Source organism: Anarhichas minor, unplaced genomic scaffold (genome assembly GCF_050575085.1).
Source record: "Anarhichas minor isolate MPS153535 unplaced genomic scaffold, ASM5057508v1 ptg000034l, whole genome shotgun sequence".
NCBI classification, from domain to species: domain Eukaryota; kingdom Metazoa; phylum Chordata; class Actinopteri; order Perciformes; family Anarhichadidae; genus Anarhichas; species Anarhichas minor.
The window spans coordinates 955,461-978,533 of NW_027466480.1; the positions used below are offsets into that span (position 1 = coordinate 955,461).

At 42.2% G+C, this 23,073-nt stretch overlaps 1 protein-coding gene across 1 annotated transcript in view; it reads left to right on the forward strand.

The window, feature by feature from the left end:
* Positions 1 to 23,073, forward strand: part of LOC142965582 (spondin-1-like) — a 102,583-nt gene that overhangs the window by 66,880 nt on the left and 12,630 nt on the right. The window contains exons 7-8 of the mRNA XM_076106585.1: positions 18,204 to 18,268; positions 21,869 to 22,070. Coding sequence (XP_075962700.1) covers positions 18,204 to 18,268; positions 21,869 to 22,070 — 267 coding nt within the window. The remainder of the gene's footprint in view (positions 1 to 18,203; positions 18,269 to 21,868; positions 22,071 to 23,073) is intronic.

Consider the following 23,073-nt stretch of genomic DNA (forward strand, 5'->3'; position numbering starts at 1 on the left):
TCAAAACTGTTTTAGGCCTACTAATGTGGATACAACTACTAAATGCAGGTGTGTGAAAGGAAAACGTTATGGGCAAGGCTGGAAGGCAGCGTAGACGGGACATATGACACAGTGACAATTTATATTTCCTTGTTGTAATGTTGTTTCCGTTTGGTCTTACACAGGATTCTGACAGGGATGATGCCTGGGCACAAGTATCTGTTGGGGTGCTGACGAACATCAGTGAAGATGTCCCTCTCTCCAAATCAACTCCACCTTGACCCAGTGTCTACTTCCACCATTGTTGAGGAAGGTATTGTAATGGATGATCTCCTGAACCTACCTCAAGCACTTTGCCTCTTGTTTGGGTTGTCATTTTCTTTACACTTGGACTGAATACCCTAAAGCCATGAAAAACACTTTCAACTTCATTCAAAGAGTGACGCTTGGCACAAGACAAACTCCCACCAAAACTGCAAACTCTTAAAAATAGTTAGAACGTAAATTACTGTATAAAGGTGTTGACGTTTGGCATTAGATTCAGTTGCTTTTTGTTACCTTAACTATATTAAGGCACTCGTTTCAAATAGTTAGCCCATGGATTCATCAGCAAGTCATGTCCAGAGGCTGCCAGTGTGCCAGTGTATGTTAAAAAAGTGTGTGATCCAATGCCAGAGTCCTTTCTCTTTCATACTCTTCTGCTAACTGAATGAAGCCACTTTGTAGTTGTCAGCCCGTTGGTTCTTTACCAAGTTTGGTCTATCAACAACGTTTTATAGCTATTACAGTATTAACGTTGTTGTTTCAGGACTGTATGTTAGGTTAAAGATCAGGGTTGGATTTTTCTTTTTCATTATTATAATTGCATTTATTTTTATAAAGCCCAATTTATAATACAGCTGGCAAGTATTGATGGCGGATAACTGTACCATCACTGATTTTGATGCTGGCATATGTAGGCTGATGGGGAAAAAAAGACAGTCCAGCAGACTCAATTGTTCACAATACTCTTATAGCAGTGAGTTGGCAAAGCAGTGTAACATAGCTGAGCATTTGGTGTTTTAAATTGCTATTGTGAAAAAGTTGTTCCTCTGTGAAATATAGAACCTCCAGTACATGTCTATTTGATGATCAAATTGTACATTTTACTAAATGTTTTTATCTGAACCAAATCCTAATGTTAAAATAAAAAAATCATATACTAGAACTTTGAACTGTGTCACTACCTTGATTTATTATGTGTAAATGTGATTGTTTGAAGACAATGGAACCTGTTTTTCATTATTGTTTAAAGGATGTTTGACATACTTAAGTTAGACGAGTAACATGAACTTGGTTGTTTCAAGGCAATCGGTTTGCATGGTTTTACCAAGTAAATGATTTTAGTGTTCAAGTAAATACAACTGAGAAATATTAAGTAGCAGTAAATGTCACATAAGTTAGCCTGACTTAAATAAATGTGTTGCTTGGAATACACACAAAGTATAGTTCACTTGAAATTATTTAGTTGTTTGAAATAGTAATTCTGAGTAGGCTTTACTAAGTCAAGAGTACATCTTAAGTAAAGTTGCAAGTACTCTTCACTTGTTTTTTTTAGTTACTGAAACTTGAGTGTAAGTATACTTATACTTGAATGAAATGAGTACCTTACTTTACTTGCTTTTTTCAAGGCAATCGGTTTGCATGGTTTTTTTAAGTAAGGTTAATTCGATTTTACAGTGTAGTGGGTGTAGCAGGACCCTTCCAACCCATATATAGGAGGCTGATAATGCCCGCTCAATCTGCTGATAACATCTGAAGCGGGTGCGATTTTCAAGTTCTGTACTTTGCTTCAATTGATGCTGCGAGTGTGAGCTGCTCAGCAGAACTTGTCAACATTTCCTTACAGCCTTGTTCATTGCCCTCACCTACTACAGGTCTGCTTTCATTTAAATGTGTTTATTGCATTCAAGGCGCTTATAAATTATTTCTAGCTAACAAGACTAAGGACCAGAATTGCTAAGGCAATCCATTCATTCTTTGTTGAGATAATTCAGTCAGGACCAAACCCACTGACATTGCCAACCACAGAGCCACTCCACTGTGGCAAGAAATAATTTAACCACCAATTATCACTGTTGCAAGCTCCACACTGCGATGTAAAAGCCACCAGACTGACCTGGACTTTTCATGAGTGGTATTTGGTCGCTTGCTTGCATGCACCGTATTCAATCTCAGAACACACAAAATACTTTTTTTAAACTTGTTTTTCTTCCCTTCTCACACACACACACGCACACAAACATTTTGCATAATATCTCCATGCTGCCTTTTGTCCCCGCTGTCGTTTGTTCCTCCCTTCATTCCCTTCTTGGATTCCTCTGCTTCGTGCTCTCCTTGTCACTCCATCACTTTACAACACCCATCAGCCGGATATTGGGTGATAAGGTGTAATCAGACCCCCCCCTACCACCACCACCACCACCATCTCAACCTCAGTGCCTGTGTCAGCGCTGACATGTGGGTTGGCATTTACTGCGTGACAGCAGCTTGACACCAGTTCACATCCCTCTTCATTAGGGGAACTGCAGCCAGTTATATTTCTGCGCCAATCAGCCTCGGTGTAATCAGTTGGGTCCAACACACCAATCTAGCCCTGTGACAAGATAATTACAGCGGGTTCCCGAGGGGGACGGTAGTGGAGGAGCGCAGAACTCAAGTAGAAGTTGGAAGTGGAGTTGGACCATTAGTACAGTGTAACTAGTGCATTTTTGCATTTCGGGCTCCCTCATCTCCAAGTCAATGGTTTTTTTGAATGTGTTTTTGGTTAGATGCCTGAAATAAGGTCTGTGGTTGCTCTACGATGTAAAATAGGTAGGTAACAAAGAAAGATCTTTCGTTCCCCGTGTGAAAGTCAACGGGGAATGTTTTTGTCACGGAACTTGCATATGTAATTTTTTTTAACCAAAACCATGATCTTTTCCCTAACTATCGTTTTGTTTGGCTAAACCTGAAGACAGAGGCTTATTTTGAAAAGACCGTATGCATCTAAAGAGCGGAATTTGACTGGCTTTTGCAGTGAAACGCAGGAAATATGAGGAGTAACACTTTTCTGAAGATATCATAAAATGTAATTCATTTTAATATAAGGGGCACTGCAAAAACAATTAATTAAATCTTTTTTTTTAATTTCTCTAATTACAACTTTGACCAAATCTGTGAACAAACACCACAAAGATATCGAGTTCTCAGCAAAACATTTACTTAATTTCAGGATCAAAACATTCCTTCTACATCTGAAAATATGTGACATAATTATTTTAGCTGCCCAAACAGATTGAAAAAAAAAACACACTCATGAAAGATCATTTTTCAGTTGGTTACATGGTGAAAGCCATTTCAGAATATGACATATTTTCATGTAGCTGCTTATAAGCCTTATGAAAGTTTAATGAGCCGGAAAAAACCTGTTAATGCATTCTTTGCTGCAAGACTCCGGAGCTGCTGCTGCACCCTAACAAAGAAGAACACAAGAGCAGCAGTGTCTGAGCGCTTCTTCTCTCTCCGAGTCCTTTTTTTCCAGTGTTCAGTCTATCAGTGGTCATAAACGTCATCCGGCTGACAGGTCAAACAGTCCGCCCAAACTTTTGCAAATATTTCTGCTTGCAGTCTCTCTTGTTTCTCTTTTCTTCACCAGTCTACCTTTTCCATTTACCAGTTTCCCTGGGCGGCTGTGAAACCTGCCCTGCCCAAACTCTCTTTCAGCCAGTGCTGTCCTCCCTCCGTGTTTTTTCTTCTTCCAAGTGGTCATAAACAAAAATCCCTGCAAGCGGTGGCATTATTCCCGCGACAGGGCCGAGGGCATGGAATTCATCACTCACTTTGACTGAGTTACACCTCGCCTCGGCTCAAGGTCAAAGCAATTACTGGACTTTCACTCCCCACCCTGACCTCCCTCTTCTCCCTTTTTCTCAGCTTTCCTCTCCACAAAACTCTACTTCTCATTCTCCCCCCTGACCCAGCTTCCCTTCTGCCACATCTCTGACAACCACTGCTGCTTTTTCTTTAACTCTGCTGTTCTTTTCTTTACCCAACTTTCTGACCCCACTTGCCTTTTTGCTTCCTCCTTCCATAATGTTTTTGTGGCCGAGGCATGTCGCGCACATAAATTGCTCGCTTTTTTCCCTTCTTCTTGAGTTTTTGTTCCACAGTTTGTTCCCCGACTGAAAGGAGAAGGCGGCATTGGTTAATTTGTCATGTGACTGGAGTACTTCAGCAAAGGGACTTCCGTAGTTATTTTAACCCATACTATGATCTTTTCCTGAAACTAACTAAACTTCTCAACGGTTGTCCGCGTCTGCCGGGCCCTCGCCAAGTGCATTTCATCCATGTCTGCAGCGATCGGCTATAGTCCTTTGGCTTGGCAAAGGGCCAATCATAGATGGGTAACAGACATTACAAAAACGAAATACTCTGACAAATACAGATCTTTCCCCCAGGAGACCGTTGTTTGTTCCCCATGTGAAACGAGAACGTTGATGTTTTTGTCACATAACTTGCGTACTTAAGTAACGGCACTTCTGTAGTTATTTCAACCCAAACAATAACCTTTTCCCAAAACTAACTCAGTACTTTCTTTGCCTAAACCTAACTAAGAATTTCATGATCTTTTCCTAAACCTTATTAAATAGTTTTCCATGCACTGATCAACTTGGAGATTTTGGGCTAGAACATTTTTACTACTTCGTCTATTTGCGTCTGTAGGTTTCTCCTAAATTCCCCAAAAGTTAGCAGTAGATAAGGCCTCATTTACATATTTAAACCTGAAAAAAAAATGTACTCAACTTTGTAGTCTCGTTCCTATCTATATACTACGTCTGAAAATCTTGTGCTCCCTTCAGTCAGAGCAGTGTTTTTAGTACAGACATAAGTGAGAATAATATGAATACTAAGGCTCATACACATTATACTTTGACAGATATGGGTGTAAACTGTGTGTGTACAGTATAGGCTATGATTATAATAGGCATGCCTATTGTACATCACATATTTGGGGGAATCTTCAAAGTACGGCAAAATTGGAGGACACAGTAGAAAAAGAGCTTGTTGCGTTCCTCCTTTTAGAGACATTTTAACATCAAGTCATCGGATCTGTTTCTTTTGCTTTCTTTCACATAGAGATTTTCTTAAGCCTGTCTACTACACCGTAACAGAAAATGAAACTGCCAGAGGCAATTTCAAAATCAGCACCTCAGCTGCCAGAGGCAAAGAACCAGTTCTCAGTTGAGCATATACCTTTGTGTTCTTCAAATTACAGCTGAGGAAAGCCTGCAGCATCCATAGCCTGCTGTAGAAAAAGCCTACATTCATGTCCTTGATGAAAAAAGATTACAGGACTTTTCTTTTTCCCCAAACGACTGAATAACGGAGCCAATCATTTGAGGTTCACCTGACCTGAGTGATTGCAAACGGATGACAAGAAATCAGAGTCACCACTGGCTCTGAATTACACAGAACAGGACAGGGGAGTCACTGGACAGGGCATGATGGGACAAGAAGCACCCCAATGGTACAAGACCTTCATTACAGGAGACAAGGCACTCAATTATACGGGTTAACAAAACTATCCACCCCTTACTCTCCTCTTTTCTCACACCCTCCGGAAGATCTTGATGATAATGATGTTTCAGATTCAAATCCTAGTGCCTGGTCCAAAAGCCTTTGAGGTGCCATAGAGGAGTGGCTGCAGTCTTGAAAAGAACATCATCTCCATTTCCAGATCCACTTCAAACGCAAATTCAAAAGGCTTTCTGCCGAAGCTTCCACATTTTTTTTTTTCTCTATCAAAAACCTCCGTTTTCAAAGGGCTTTTATGGCAGTTGATTTATTTTCACTCTAATGGCAACATCTCATTTCTTATCTCAGCTTGAAAGCTTTTTTCTTGTTTTTTCTCATCTGTCACAACATCCTTTTTCATATTTTCCACTTCTTTCTTTTTTACATTACATTACTGATGAAAATGACTTCTTTGCTCATTCAGCGGAGTCATCCATTTTCCAAACTACCCTGGAGTTAAATGGCTCGGTAAACAGATAAACAAATCAGCGAGTTGTGCCAGCAAGAGGTATATTAGGACTTTAAAATGGGATGATCTGTGGCTGGGATTTTTCTCACATAAATACAAATATTCATGCATATACAGGCCTGCACCACAGAGTTCTGGGCAGGATGCATTCACGCCACAAAAGAAAATCATAACTTCACCTCATTCTTCAGCCGTTATTAATTGCAGCTGTTTGGTTCTTTGTAACAAACGGGAGAGGGAAGTCTGCCAAGACGGAGCGCAACAGTGAACCATGCTGACTAATGTGACAGCGTTTCCTCAGGTGAATGTGTCACATATTACACCTGACACTGGTGTGATGGATTACCAAGCCCTCGGGTTATAATATCTTGGAAGGGACGCACACAGAGATACACGCACACTAACAAAATCATTGTGTCACAGAAACACACAGCAGCAAAGTGCACAAAGAAAGGTGCATATGAAACACTACACTAACCGAAAGCATACTGTAAGTAATGTGTGCAGGTGTGTCAACACATGTAAGAAACGCATACATTGTCTAAAGGCCCATACATTGTTTGAATCAGCTTCTTGTTTTGAACAATGGGGTCCTACACAAACTATCTTTTGCCAAAGATAACTTACAAAATCTTGGGAATTGGTTTTTTGTCTGGTTTGAAAGAGGCCATGCAGAAAGATTTGAATCAAAGTCTGATGACAGCTGTTGGTTTGATTATGTTACCATGCCACTGTATGATTTGGTCAGTCCACCCCCACACAGTCTTGGTGAAGCAGATTAGCTCTTTTGCGCACGCCACGAAATGCGGCTCGCCATGATAATTACCTTTTTTTTGTGTCAGGGAGGCGTGTTCATGGGTTTTAGGTGGAAAGAAATTCTTTGTAACATAAGTCAACCTGTCACACACTCAGCTCGGTAAGGCCTTCCAAAGCAGGCGTATACCTCCGGTTCTGAAAAGTGAAGCCAATATGGAAGTGACTTACACTTGAACTTTCTATTGGCTACAAGGGTTAGCTCTTCTGATTGCAGGAAGAAGTCTAATTGCATGAAAGTCTATGAGTACACTACTTCTCACTTGATTTATTGCCTCAGTAAACATTGTAAATCAATGGGTGATGTCACGATGACTACGTCCAATTCTTACATACAGTCTATGGCTGCAGCTTTCCATAGACATAGCATGGCAGGCTTCACTGTACTGCTGCTCTGGTGGGTTTTCAGCATTAGTGTTTCACTTTCAACTGGTGTTTTGGGTCTTTCAACATCAGACACCCTCAGCCAGGAGACCCAGCCGCGATCGATCGTAGCTTGTCCAAGTAGCGCTTGTTGTCCATGGGTCACCCCTGTGGATCCACAGCCATCTTGACACTTTTTTTGCGGCATCAGTGATGTTCCTGATGACACTGTCCTGTGGTGCCAAGGAGCTTGAATGCTCTGCATAGGGATTGACTGGCAAAGCCTCTGCAGCCAACCTTAATGGACACGTATTGTGCATTGCATCCTTGGCTCAGGGACTAGCCTATACGGTTCAAATCCATGGCTTCCTCCATCTGGTCTTCCCAGAGGACATTGAATAATGGCAGGACCACTTGCCTTGCTCTTTCGGACATCAAGGCCATGTTGGCCTGAGCCTGGTCTCACTTTCTACCATGGTGTCTCGCAACTTGCATCTCTAGGTCAACCCTCAGCTGCCAGTCCCGAGCTGTGTCAAGACACACAATTGATCTTGGGTGATGATACGGCTTTCCCCCCTTCCTTGACAAGGCCAATTGCCTTCTTTGTTTAGGCAATCCCTGTGCAGATTTACACTTACTGTTGCACCCAGAACCTGAGGGATGCCACCAGTAACGTCCTTTTCCAGTAGACAGCAACTCAACCCAGTGTTTCTGCCAGACCACAGTGGAAAAGGTTGGATGAGCTGTGGACGATGTCTTAAACCAGCTGGATCAAGAACTTGGAGTATCTCAGCTTTCCAGAACTCTGACCAAGGGATCTTGCGGTTGATGGCTTGTTCCCATGCGTGTACTTACTTCCTCCTCCCATTCTCGTATCTCTTGATGGATCCTGTTAAACCTCTCCTTCCCTTGGGCTCTCTCAAGGTCTCAGGCTACCCTTTTAACCAGCACACAGTGCCAAAACCAGGATTCCGCCTAGACAACCGCTTCCTGTGGCCTCCACTTCCTGACCTATGAATAAATATAATATTGTAGAGAAATACAATACTTAGGTAAACCAAGTTTTCAGGGGCTTTAATGAGGAATGTGTTAAAAAACATTGTCTGTTGTGTTTGCTGTTGTAGCAGATAATCCAAAACCATCAGGAAATACTTCTTCACAAACGCCAGGCCTTTAATTGGCTACATTTAATAAAACACCATGTTTTTACACCCTGATATTAAAGTATTTGCCTTTAGCGTCATTGCTGCCATCGTTACAATTGGAAACACAGTCGTCAAAGTCTCATAAAAATGTGGTTCTGATGTGGGTTGCGGTGCTGCATTGTTTTCAACACTGGAGCTCTAAGTGTGGGTTTATTGTGGCGTATTAAAAATGTTGATGCAAATTGCTGGAATATGAGCTATGATTGGGAACAGTACATGGAGACAAGAAGGAATACACTCATATCTCCAGGAGACACAGTGAAGAATTATCAAGTTATTACTCGAATTAGAAACATTTCAAATGGCAATCTTTTCACTGTCAGAGTTAATCAGATGCCTTGAAAAAATCACATTAAATGTTCCTTCATTAAATATTGAATTGTGATTTGCAACTAGCGAGCCTGCAGGGGAAAGGAGATATGGGCTCTGTTTATTTCAAATCCATTGTGTCGCTATAGGGGAACTCGGGTTGTTATTTTGTATTGTACAATTACAGCAGCTAGCTAGAGGGACACGTAAATGACAATGTAATGGGACAGATGATACAGCATAGCCCTTGGCTTCATATCCATGTCACAGGTGGTTGATAAATAACCTGCTGAGCTGAAATTGTTGCGTGTGTGTGTCTCTGTGAAATTACATTTGACAAATGATCGAAGACATCTCCCTAGAGGAGGGGAATAACAGTTTATTTCCACAAGGACAGGTTGTTTCATCAGGTAGTCACCTTTGGATAAAACAATGTGTGTGTTCAACATAGTGGACAGTCATCCATCTGTTCCACAGCCCCAATGCAATTGTAATTGCATTAGTGCGGTGTTGATTTTTTTTATTAGACACCTTTTCCCTTAGTCCCCAGGCTCATTTTCCTTTATTAGGCCGACTCTGGAAGGACAATACAGAGCCCTGTGCTTTGCACGTAAAGTCCCTCCAGGCAAAACTTCATTCCAACGTGAGTGAGTGATAAAACGGCAGAAGTGAGACCACTGAGGGGATTTGGGAAGGAATAGTCTCTGTTTTATGCCTGTCCACACAGGTATGTTTCTATCCAGCCGTCAAGAAAAATGTACTCCGAAGTCTGGAAATATCACACAAAAAGCTATATGATGGAATGCTTCCATTGCAAAACACAAGAGTCAATTTGGAAATACTAAATTAGCAAGTGTTTTTTCCTGTGTGATTGGCAAGCGTTGTGAAAATCCATGCCTCAATCTGAAGATATCAAAAAAAAATACATTGTGTCTAATGCTTAAAAAAAGCCAGTACTGGGTTGCTTAAACATGGAAGCAACAGTATGATTTATGTTTCAGCGGGGAAGGTTATTTTCCTCCTTAGAAATAGCAGTTTAAAACAAATGATTACGTGTAATGAAAGGGTTTGATCGTAGGGATGACCGCACAGAGAATGATCAGCCCTCAGCTGTACACGGAACTTCCTCTAGTTTCAGCTCATTCTTTTGGTTTTGTTTCTGGCCTGCAACTTCAATCTTTTGGTTGACTCTCACCGCTCTCTTAGCGTTGTTTTTGGCCACAACAGGCTGCTGTTTTCAGCGAAAAAGCTCTAAAAAAGGAATATACACACTACCTGCTCAGCACCAAACAGCGAGCTACAACTTTTGTGTGAACACAGTGGAGCGTTGAGCAGCTAATAGGACAGGATATTGGCATGACCAAAGCGAGGGCTGGTTTGTCAGAATATCTATCCAATTCAAATCCCTGCTTATTTCATAATTGGTAGCTGAATAAGCTGTGAAATGAGCCCCCCCACACACACACACACACACCACCACCCCTCCCCATAATAATAAAAGTATTTTAGCAGCCTCTTCCTTTTTCCATTTTGCCTTTAATTAGATAAATTATTATTTGCAAAAGCGTGGATTAAAACCCAGCTGCTGCTTGGGTCAGTTTTCATCTCTGTTTTTTTTATAGTTTTTCATCCTGTCTTTTACATTGTCACCACTTCCCTATCCTACATGGACAGCCATGAGTCACAGCACTCTTAAACTCAGGGCTTCAGGGCATCAGCACCGTGTACCTGAGTGTTGGCCAGCGGTGTCACTTCCTAATCTGTGCAACTTCTTTTGTAAGACTTGCAGCTCTCTCCACATCTGTCACACTCGCTGATTTAGTGTCTAACAGAACATGAAGGGCAGCAGATCTCTGACAGAGAGTCACACACCTAAGACACTCACCGCGATGTTGCCCATTCACTGTAACAGGAGCTCAAACGCATTCAGTGGTATAATAAATGTGCATGTGTGTGGATCGCTGCTGACTTGAGATGGAAACGAAGGCTAGGGCGAACAAAGGCAACAAGGCGACTTTTTCAAGCCCGACTTCGTCAAGCTAAGACTTCTCGAACGTGTAGTTACCTCATTTTTATTGTTCAAACCATGTGTTTGCATCCGATTTCGGTCCTCTCTTCTGCTCGGTGGTGACGTAGACATTGGGCCACTCCCAGGTGCCGTGACCCCGCTAACCTCATTTATCCTGCTCTCTCAGCTCATGTTGAGCAAGTGGTACCGGGGGGACTCTGGAATTGCCAGTCGGCAGTGCCGAAAGCTGAGTTTATCTCGGGCTACGCTTCCTTGCTCTCTCTCAGCTTTCTTGCTCTAACTGAGACCTGGATCACGCCAGAAAATACCACCACACCTGCAGCTCTGTCAGAAGTGTACTCTTTCTCTCACACACCCAGAGCTGCGAGGCGGGGTGGTGGTACTGGCTTGCTAATTTCCCCAAAATGGAAATACACTCTTGTCTCGGTTCCTCAGTTCTCCCCGTCCTCTTTCGAATTTCATGCGGTTACTGTCACTTATCCAGTCAAGCTCACCATTGCTGTTGTGTATCGCCCACCAGGCCCTCTTGGTGAGTTCTTGGAAGATCTCGACACATTAGTCTCACACTTCCATGATGATGGCTCCGCACTCATCCTGCTCGGAGACTTTAACATCCAGACTGATAAATTAGAACCGCTTCTTTCCTTCCTCTCCTCTTTTGACCTTTACCCCGCCTCTTCTCCTCCTACCCACAAGGCCGGCAACCAGCTGGATCTTATCTTCACTAGACACTGTTCTACTGCTAACCTATCCGTCACTCCCCTCCAGCTCTCTGACCACTATTTCATGTCTTACTCCCTCTCCCTCTCCTCTCCCCCCGTACTTCCACCACCTACCCACATGGTTTCTACCCGTAGTCATCTCCGCTCCCTCTCCCCGGCTGATCTTTCATCTTCTGTTACCTCTGCTCTCCCTGACCCTGAAGCCTTCTCTCTCCTATCCCCTGATATTGCTGCTGATCTTCTCCTCTCCACCCTTTCCTCTTCTTTGGACAACCTCTGTCCCTTCACCTCCAGGCCTGCACGGCCAACCCCACCTGCCCCATGGCTGTCGGACTCAGTGCGTAATGACAGACGGAGCCTAAGAGAGGCTGAGCGTAAATGGAGAAAAGGCAAACTCCCGGGGGACCTTCTTAACTTCCAAGCTCTTCTTTCCACTTTTTCCACCACTCTATCTACTGCTAAAGCTGCTTTCTTTTGCTCCAAAATCCTAACCTCTGCTTCCAATCCTAAAAAACTCTTCGAAACTTTCTCTTCACTCCTCCAACCTCCACCCCCTCCTCCTACTTCCTCCCTTCTCCCTGACGATTTCGCCAACTTCTTTGACAAGAAGGTAAACGATATCAGATCCTCCTTCTCTCAGCCCCCCTGTCCACTCTCTCCCTGTCCACCCTCTCCCTCTCTACCATCTCCAGCTCTTCCCCCACAGCTCTCCCTCCCCTCTCCATGCCCCATCTTACCCTATCTTGCTCCCCTCTCCCCTAACGAGGTCCTCAACCTTGTTACATCTAACCGCCCCACCACGTGCTCCCTTGACCCGATCCCCTCCCCTCTTCTTCAGTCTATTGCGACTGAACTCCTTCCTTTTCTCACCCACCTCATGAACACATCTCTTGTTTCAGGATGCTTTCCCATGGCTTTCAAGACTGCTAGAGTCACCCCCCTTCTGAAGAAAGCATCACTTGACCCCTCTGATGTCAAGAACTTCAGACCGGTGTCTCTTCTACCCTTTCTTTCCAAAACACTTGAACGTGCTGTCTTTACTCAACTATCCTCCTATCTCCACCAAAACAACCTCTTGGACCCTCACCAGTCCGGGTTCAAAGTGGGTCACTTGACTGAGACAGCCCTCCTTGCGGTGACGGAGTCGCTTCACGCAGCGAGATCTAACTCTTTCTCCTCTGTCCTGATTCTCCTGGACCTGTCTGCGGCGTTTGACACTGTTAACCACCAGATCCTCCTATCCACCCTCGAGGGGATGGGCGTTTCAGGCTCTGCACTCTCCCTGTTTGCATCCTACCTGACAGGTCGATCCTACCAGGTGTCATGGAGGGGCTCTGTGTCGGAACCACGCATGCTGACTACGGGGGTTCCACAAGGCTCAGTCCTGGGCCCCCTTCTCTTCTCGCTCTACACAACATCTCTGGGTTCTGTTATTCGCTCGCTGTACTTCTCCTACCATTGTTATGCCGATGACACCCAGCTGGTCTTGTCATTTCCCCCCGGGGACACTCAAGTGGAGGCACGCATCGCTGCGTGCTTGGCTGACATCTCGAAATGGATGACGACACACCACCTCAAGCTCAACCTGGACAAAACCGAGCTACTGTTCCTCCCGGGGAAGGGTTGCCCGCACCGAGACCTGTCCATCACCATTGATGATACCATGGTGACGCCAACTCGGACTGCGAGAAACCTGGGTGTGACCCTGGATGACCAACTGTCGTTCTCAGCAAACATTGCATCGGTTACACACTCCTGCAGATTCCTGCTCTACAACATCAGGAGGATTTGCCCCTTCCTCACTGATGAGACGGCGCAGGTGCTAATCCAGGCTCTTGTCATCTCCCGCCTGGACTACTGCAACTCACTACTTGCCGGAGCCCCGGCCATCAGAACTCTGGAGCTTGTCCAGAAAGCTGCAGCTCGCCTGGTGTTCAATCGCCCCAAGTTCTCCCACACAACTTGCCTTCTCCGTTCTCTACACTGGCTACCTGTAAGAGCCCGCATCCAGTTTAAGACTCTGGTGCTAGCCTACAGGGCAGTGAAAGGAACAGCTCCTTCCTATCTCCAGGCCATGGTCAAGCCCTACACCCCGGCCCGACCACTTCGCTCTGCTACCTCGGGGCGACTGGTTGCCCCGTCGCTCAGAGGTCCCTGCGGCCGATCGACCCGGTCGCGGCAGTTTTCTGTCCTGGCCCCACAGTGGTGGAATGAACTCCCCACTGACGTCAGGACGGCAGAGTCGCTGCCCATCTTTCGGCGCAGGCTGAAAACTCACCTCTTCAAGAAGGCCTACCCTTCCGCTTAGCACTTACTTAGCATCTATTGTATTCATACTAGCTTATTGCACTTATTGTTTTTATATTAGTTTGTGGCACTTATTGCATTCGTTTGTTTCTGCACTGTACGTTGGTTCTGGTTTATGCTCTTAGATGCTTGTTTGAGGAAAGGACATGCACTTATTACTTCTGGTGACTAGTTCTCTCGAAAACCGATGTTGAATACACTTATTGTAAGTCGCTTTGGATAAATGCGTCTGCTAAATTACTGTAATGTAATGTAATGGAACATATTTTAGTTTGTTTAAGTTTCCAAGTTAATGACAATCTATTGCGTAGAATTAAGACGAGGGCAACTAGTGACGACTGTCATTATCAGTAAATGTAAAGATTCAGCATGCTAGCGGTGTGACTATTCGGTGAGTCTATCGGTCTGTCACTTTGGTCCAGACTGAAATATCTCAACTATTGGATGGATTGATATGACTTTTTCAAACAAACAGAATGAATCCGACTGACTTTGGGGATCCTCTCTAGCGCCACCATGAGGTCGACGTTTGTTTTTTTGAGTGAAATGTTGGGGCAACTATTGGATGGATTGCCATGAAATTCGGGGCACACATTTGTGTCCCACTCAGGTGATCCCTTAACTTTTCAGCTAGCGCCATGGTTGGGTCAAAACGTTTGAAATCAAAACTAAGGAGGATCCCATGAGTCTCAGCTGTGTTTTGTGTTTAGAGCTAATTAGCAAATGTCAGCATGTTAAAATGCTAAACATTGGTGGTGAGCATGGTAATTAGTATACCTGCTAAACATCTGCACCTCATTGTCATAGCATATAGCTCAAAGAACCATGACCAAAGTACAGCCTCACAGAGCAGCTGTCCATACGTACGTATGTCCCTTTCTCGTTAACATCTTGAGCAAATTTCTGAAAATTTGGCACTAACTTCCACTTGGACTAAAGGATGAACTGATTCAAATTTGATGGTCAAAGGTCAAGGTGACCTCACAAACCACATTTTTGGCCGCAACTCAGGAATTCATATGCTGATAATAACAATTTCACACAAATGACTTACAGAATAAAATGATAAAGTTAAATATTTTGGACATACATGGATGTAAAATTGAACTTGACTCGTTGGCTGAGGCATGCAATTAACAAGAGGAAGAGAACAGCTGCTTCTATGTGTCTCACTCTGCTGATTTTCACAGACAATCATTCATAAAATCAAAATACATCCAGCGCTCTGATAGGGCTACGTTCTTTTGTGAGTACTCTGATTTGAATTTGAAACAGTAGCCTTATATATTTTATCATTTAGCCTTTCTGAGGCAATCGCCAAGATGCTGCTCCGACGGTACCGCAAAGGAGGATGCAACGTGGTCTACATGGTGATCTGTTCACCATGTAGACCATTAACAGTATTAATATTGGGCTGGTATTTATACTAAAATTGGCTAAGTATTATGATTTATTGCAAGAAACAAAGCAATTCTATGTAAAATGACAAATTCAGCACCACAATGAAAGGATCCTTTTTATCATAACCACATTTTTCCATCACTGCAACGATTGGACTGTGAGTTTGCCAGTTGAATCAGACTCCTTTTACCGTTTTCTTGTGTAGCATAAAGGGAGTTAAACTGCATGTCATTGTGCAACCCTGCATGTTGTAGAATGACAATATATGAACCTTGAACCTTGAAAGGGACGGAGGGAGGGAAGTAAGGAACAAAGGAGCAAGTACAGAGAGGGAGTGAAGGAAGTGGTATCATGCTAGCGAGTATATGAATGAATGTAAAGTTATTTTAACTGGATTACTATGCGTCAGTTGTGACCCCCTGTTCTTCTCCTCTACTCCTTTTTTAACCTCTCTTTTATCAGACTTTCATTCCGTCCTTTAAGTGCATTGCTGCTGCTTCCTCCCTCTTTTCCCTCTCAGCTGTGTCTCCCCTGTTACTGCCCCAATCCACCTTGGTCCCATTCTCCTGCTCTCCTACTCTGTCTTCATTTTAACTTATTGCTTCCTCATCCTTCTCTCGTCTTTTCTTTCCATCCTCATACTCTTCCGCTGTATCACTTTCCTTGTCCCACCCTCTCCCCCTCCTCGCATCACTTTGTATAATCACACTTGTTGTTTCTTTTCTTCTTCTTCTTCTTGTCCAAAATGATGTCCTCCGTATCTAACTCCACCCCCCTCTCCTCATGTTCCACTCTTTCTTCTCTCCTTGAAAACATTTGTGAAAATGTAATGTGCTTTTAAACATGGGTAAATCAGTCATTTTGTGCCATTACGATGATCACCACAAACAAACAAGACCATTACAGGGGGATTTACATCTCCTGCCGACCTCCACGAAGCATTTTGTATTACATGATGCAGGTTGAGGGCTGCCAAAGAAATAGGATAATAGAATAGGATGCTTTTGCTCGTAGCCTAAATTGAACCAGAGTGTGGAGAGTTTCTGGTAATGGCTGAGGGTGGAGGGAATGACAATTACCTTCAACATGTTTATCTAGAAAGTGAGAAACGTGTAATCATTGATTTCCTTGCAGTTTAGCTACCGAGGTAGGAAAAACATGACGTGTAGTTCCTTTAATGGTTGCCAGGCTGCAACCTCTGGGTCTGAAAAGTGAAGCCGATAGTATCTTAAATTTGCATTCTCTCTACTGACCAGCAGGGGGAGACTTATCTGGTTGCAAAGAGATGTCCGATTGTATAGAAGTCTATGAGAAAATGACCCTGCTTCGCACTTGATTTATTATCTCAGTAAACATTGTTAATGTGGTCTCACTCCCTCGTTTCAAGTCTTCTTCAATACAGCATGATGTTCATTTAGTAAATTATGATTTTCATTTAGAGGAAAAAGGACCATAAAAGTGGAGTATACTTAAGGGCGGGGCTACCATGTGATTGACAGGTTGCTACCCTACGAGAGCTGTACATCATCTTCCGCCATCCAAATATGGTCACTTAACCCTAACCCAAGATGGCGACAACCAAAATCCAAGATGGTGACGGCCAAAACGACAAACTCTCAAACCAATGTGTTTTCAGTTTATGAAAGTTAATGTTGTGGTCGCCTAAAAAAGTCAGCATTTGTTTTTACTTAACTCCTCCCTCTGAAGTCCAAAAACCAATGGGTGACGTCGTGGTGAGTTTGTCCACTACTTATATACAATATATCGTTGCAGCCCTTATAACACAAGATGTAAACGCGAACATTGGTCATTTTAGATCTTTGAAAAAAATGTATTTTGTAATAAATATTTTGTTTCAAATCTTAGAAATGTTCCAAAGCCATAATTTGCTTGACATCCATATTCATGCCTTGAATCATTTCCTGTCTAGTGTGGAATTGGGATAAAGCTCCTCCCAAACTATTAGTACTGGTTTAACTGGCTTTATGGAATCAGTATACTGATATAGATTTGTTTTAATCATGCTTAAAATCATACTTAAAATCTAACCAAGAAGTGTTTGCTTGCACACCAACATCCAATCTAAATGTATTTCCACTGTTGATTGTAGCCATGTTCACTTTACATCACATCATGCACTGAAGTTTGAGACAATAACCTCTAACCAGACACTACAACTTAAAGGACCGTTCTTCTCCATCCTTCCTGTCTGCATATTCACCCATTGCTCCATTGGTTTTTCTTGACTCAATGCCAGCTTGTGTGTTTCCTCTGGCTGCCTATACTCCCGCACACACACACCTATCTGTGTGTGTCCATCTATGTGTTTGTGTGTGTTTCATGTGTTTGTGAGAAGACGAAGTGAGGTCTGAGGCCTCAGAGCCCCAGGCTGCTACAAAAAAGAAGGATGGGCACTGACTTGTAAACAGACACACACACACACACACGCACACACACACATGCACTTGTTTTCTCCACACTGCCCCAGGGAAGAGGGGAGGCTTTCAAAGGGACTGTGAAACCTTCAGTCAACCAGAGAATAAAAGGCATTTTTCTTTTGGGCATATCCCAACCAGAAAGGATATATACAGACTTTCTCATTCTGTTCTAATCAGCTGCAGCGCCACACTATTTGTCTTGCTGCTTTCTGCCAAATAATAAGGCTTCGTCCGATGCATAATGATAGATAATGTGTTGTGCAGTCCATAAAGTGGCCGTAATGCTGCGGAGAAACGAAGGAGCGCGGTGGGAGTGCGGCTCCCCACTAGAATAACACTACAGCACGGAGCCATTTTGTCCCAATAACCGATAAGAGGCTCATAAGCCTCCGAGAAGTGGAACACACTTTGCTGTCCTTGGATGAGAGTACTCACCCTCGGTCATGTCAAATTGTCAATTTTGGTCTTTTCTCTGTCAATGTCTCTCTTTTTTTTCTCGCTTTATAGTCATTCATTTTGAGACAAATTGCCTCATGTACCCCTTTCACTGTGTCTGTCTCTTTCTCTTCCCAGGGAGATGAAGTACTTACTGTCATTAAGACTAAGGCTCAGTGGCCGGCATGGCAGCCGCTCAACCTGTAAGTATCACTCAATGTCACTTTTACTGAATGGGAGAGGCACTTCTGTGAGAGATGGAAATTCAAATAAAAAAACAAAACAGGAATCAACCGTAAACTGAAATTAACATCCATTTTCTTTGCTAAGATTTTAGCGCTCTATATCCTCGGTGCCTGTTTCGATTTGTGTACTATTTAGTCCCACTTAAGATTTCCGAAAAGAAGTAATAGAAGTTTGATTTACTTTTTGGCAGTGAGAGAGTTTTTGAGTCAAACTGGAAATATCAGTGCTGTAATTTTATTGGCGCGATGTAAAAATACTTGTTATGTTATGTTAGAAGTAGGGCTGCCAATGTGTTCAAATGTATCATCATGGTATGATGATTAGTTAATCAAATTAATAATCGTCATACAATTCATACAATACCTCCTCGTTTTTTGGTGCGTTTTCCTACGAACGCCAGCAACACGTGTACATTTCAACTCTTTACTTGCATACAGTCTTTTCAAAATGAAGTTCCGTCTTTAAAGGAAACTCTGTTAGGTGAAGGCAACAAAACTACTTGGTTAGGAAAAGAATGTAAAATATTTAGTTAGGTTTAGGCAACAAAACTACGTAATTTGGTTTAGGAAAAGATTGTGAAATACATAGTTAGGTTTATACAATAAAAATACTTAGTAGGAAAAGATCATAATTAGGTTTAGACAACAAAACTACGAGAGCCTGAAACATTCACCAAAATAGTTTAAGAAGCCTTAATTAAATAAATTGATATATAATGAATCATTACATACAAATAATTCAGTGTTTGCGCTCATTAGCAGTTTATTCATGTTCAACTGTGGGAAAGTGGCAGAAATATGACTTTATGACAGTTAAATATTGTGTTCATTATTTATAATATTTGTTTGTTTCTTTAGCTCTCCATAAATTGATCGCTGAAGCAAACACGTTTGAAAACGGGCAACTTTTTCTTTGAAGCTGTCTGTTTCCAACTCTTGACTTCCTTGACTCAATTGTCATTATTAAAGTTGTGTATTGTAACAAGCTGATGTTTTGGTGCTGAATTGCATTGCACGTGTTCATTCAATGCGACAATAACTCAGATAAAGCATTAACCGCATTTAGGCAGCATTACCAAACTAGCAGAAAACATTTACATCAACACAAGTAGACCAATGACATTAGGCAATACTCCAAAACTGACATTGTTCATTATACAACGTGAACAATGGAAAATGAATCATACTTTGTGCACAGACCTTACAGCATATATTTACACATATCTTGTAGCGTATATTCACTGAAACAATACATAAGGAGAGTTTGAATTTCAGTTCAACTTTGAATCCTTTCTCTCTGACCAATGGAGGTCACTACATGTGACATCAAGTTGACCATGAACATGTCGTCCACACTGGAGCTCTTGATGTATGTCTCCCTAATTTATTCATCCTCGTTTTCAGCAGGATTGTGCTTTACAATCTCTATTATCTCCTGGATGGAAAGCTAAAAACAAGGCTGATTTTCATTTTTGGGGCCCACAAAACAATGTCTTTTTTTTTTTTCTTTTGAGAAGCTACCCAACTTTCCTTCAAAACAAGATTCTTCAAAAGCATAACATAATCTGTTTTGTCTGAAGTAGACGAAGATACACAGAATTCTTGCTCAGTGATCCGTAAATTACATTTCATCACAAATACTACATCTACATAATTTAGCCAATGCTGAATGATCAATGGAAACAATATGTGACAACATGTTGCAGAAATCTTTAATATGACCTTTCCATGAATCACATCTTCATTATGAGCGGTATCAAATGTTTATTAGCTGGATAAGTACTTCAAAGTTAAAAAAAAACGTTGGGGGTTAGTGGGCGTAAGCCAAAGATTTAGGGTGGTTTCTTTTAACATTTCTGGAGTCCACAACATAGTACTCCTTTTATACTCAAATAAGGATTAAATCCAACTGCTGTGAGTAAGTGAGACAGTCTATTTAATAGTTTAAACTCTTTTTTTCTTTTCATATGACTCTTACAACTGACTTGGATAAAAGCTCTACTTAAAATAAGCTGCACTGGAAGCAGAGCAACTGAGGAAGACAGTAGCTGTGCAATGAGAAAATAAGATAATGGGAAACATATTTTTATAAATTATAATACATGTAGTGTATTTAAGAAAAATTATTCAATTGTAAAATAGCTATAACTTTGTGATTCTGTTTAGGCCAGCAGAGAAGGCCTTGCAGGCCCTGACGGCCCACCACTGTGTCACACAAACAGCTGTTCACCGCTCGCTGCCCGGTTCTTGTGTTAAAAAATGTCCGCTTAATAACAATAAAATAAAAACTGCGTTAACGCGCAATAATATAATTGTCGGCGTTAATTAATGAATGCGTTAACGCGATAATAACGCGTTAACTTGCCCAGCACTAGTACATTCCTGTTTCGTTGAATATGTCGATACTCTGAAGATATGTTTTTATGTAAGAAAATATGTATAGTTTAGAAACTTTTATTGTTACATGTCAAGTATAAGAGAGTAAAATTCTTTTGTTTTGGCTCCTCAACATTTCAGCATAATAGCAATAAAACGGTATAACATGGTAATAAAATACACTATAATGTTACAAATGATGCAAATACTTGTGTGAGCCTGATAAAAACAGCTGCCTAGTTTATTTGCCCAGAGGCTGCGATACCGCTTGCCAGACGGCAGCAGCCGAAGCCGTCCGTGGTCGGGATGATTGGGGTCTCTGATAATCATGCAGGATTTACTGCCACAACAATCGCTCTAAATGTCCTGAATGGCGAGCAGCTCACATCCACTGCTCTTGATCTTGAACAATTACAAATGATTCTTAATTGTTTTATGATGTCTTCCTTTATGCAGCTCTTAAAAAGCCAGGCTGAATAATCACACACTCTGGCATCCTGTGCACTCTTTGGAACTAGCTCAAGAGCAATTAGAAACCGATCATAATTCTAGCCCCCAGCACTGCATGAGCACCAACACACACACACACACTAATGTACCGTATCTTTCACCAAACATCTGTTTAATTACCCCTCCTAGCATTGTCTGTCATTCGCGATACATTGTGCCGCTATTATTTTTACTAATGACAATCTTTGCATGCATGCACACACACACACACGATCACACACTCCATGTGAGCATGAAATATGAGCTGATTTTGTTCAATTTTGCATGTAAAGTTATCAAGTTGTTCAAAAAAAGTTTTGTTTGCACTTACAGTATGTCTCGGTTAAGACGTGATGATTAAGATACCGAGACTGTTTTTCATACAAAAACTTGAAATTATCCTATTATCATCTTTGAGTGATTTATTATATTCTATCGATTTTTAGACATTGAGAGAGAACATTTCATTATAAGCTATTTTCTGCCACTAATTGGACATTTCAGAGGTTCAATTATGCAGCAATTAGAAGAGGTTGAGTCGAGTCAGAGTTCTTGACATCAGAGCCCTTTACCAAGTATTTAACAAAAAAATGCTGACTTAGAGCTGTCTCATTATAATATTTAATCATCTGGATATAAACTTTTGTTTAATTCCCTTTTTTTTGTCTTTTCTTTACCCACCCATGTCACCAGGCGTGCAGCTCCATCGGCTGAGTTTTCTGTGGACCGAACCCGTCACCTGATGTCCTTCCTCACCATGCTGGGGCCTAGCCCAGACTGGAATGTGGGGCTGTCGGGAGAGGACCTCTGCACCAAGGAGTGTGGCTGGGTCCAGAGGCTGGAGACAGACCTCATTCCCTGGGATGCAGGCACTGACAATGGTGTCACATATGAGGTAATCTAGCTTAATGTCACTGGTTAGTTCAGATGTATGTTGGCAATGGTAGAAACATGAGAGCTGTAGCATCCAATAGAGGCTTTAAGTTGTCGTGACATCACACATTGGTTTGTGGACTGCGGTTTTAAAGCCTTGAGTTGGGCATTTTGGCCATCGCCATCTTGGAATTTTAGCCCTCGCCATCTTGTTTTTTGCAACTGGTAAACGTAAGGGACCTTATTTAGACTGAGGAGTTTGTAGACGTTGTGGTAGACACGCCATATTCGGCTCTGGTAGCGACCTGTCAATAACAAGGTAGCGCCACCAATGGGAGCATTATTTACTAAATGAACATCATGCTGTATTGAAGAAGACTTGAAACTAGTGATTGAGACCATACACTCATGTTTACAATGTTTACTAAATCAGAAATGCTTGGGTGACGGCAACAGCCGTGGCCGGAGGCATTGTGTTTTCGGGTTGTGTCAAAGTCCACTGCACTTAATTCAATCGCTGTGCTTCCTTTTGGGATGTTGATGACTGTATCTGTATGTCACAGAGAGGTGAAGTCCCTGCTCTTCCGGAAGAGCTCTTATTTTGGAGAAAATATTTATACGGTAGTCAATGTACATACATAGTATGTGTTTTTCAAGTTATAAGATGTTGTGACCATAGGGACAATAATTAAGGCAGTTAAGAGGCAACTGAACGTATTTGAAACATATTTAAACAGCAGTATTTCCGCTGAGGTAAATGGCCGATTTGTGAGCTGTGTAAAAATTCTAGGGTTTCAAAAGGTGTGGCACGAATTTATTTCCCACGAAGTCAGAGCTGTCAAATAATCATAAAATTCAACTTTACAGAAAAAAACTGGCAATTTGTATGAACATGAATAGATAGGACGCAATTCATAAAAATGGGGGAGGATAGACTACATCGGTGAACCTCCACTACCCGCCGAGGCACCCAAAAGACTTCTACTATTATCCACTTCAAACAGTTGACACTATCACCCTCTACT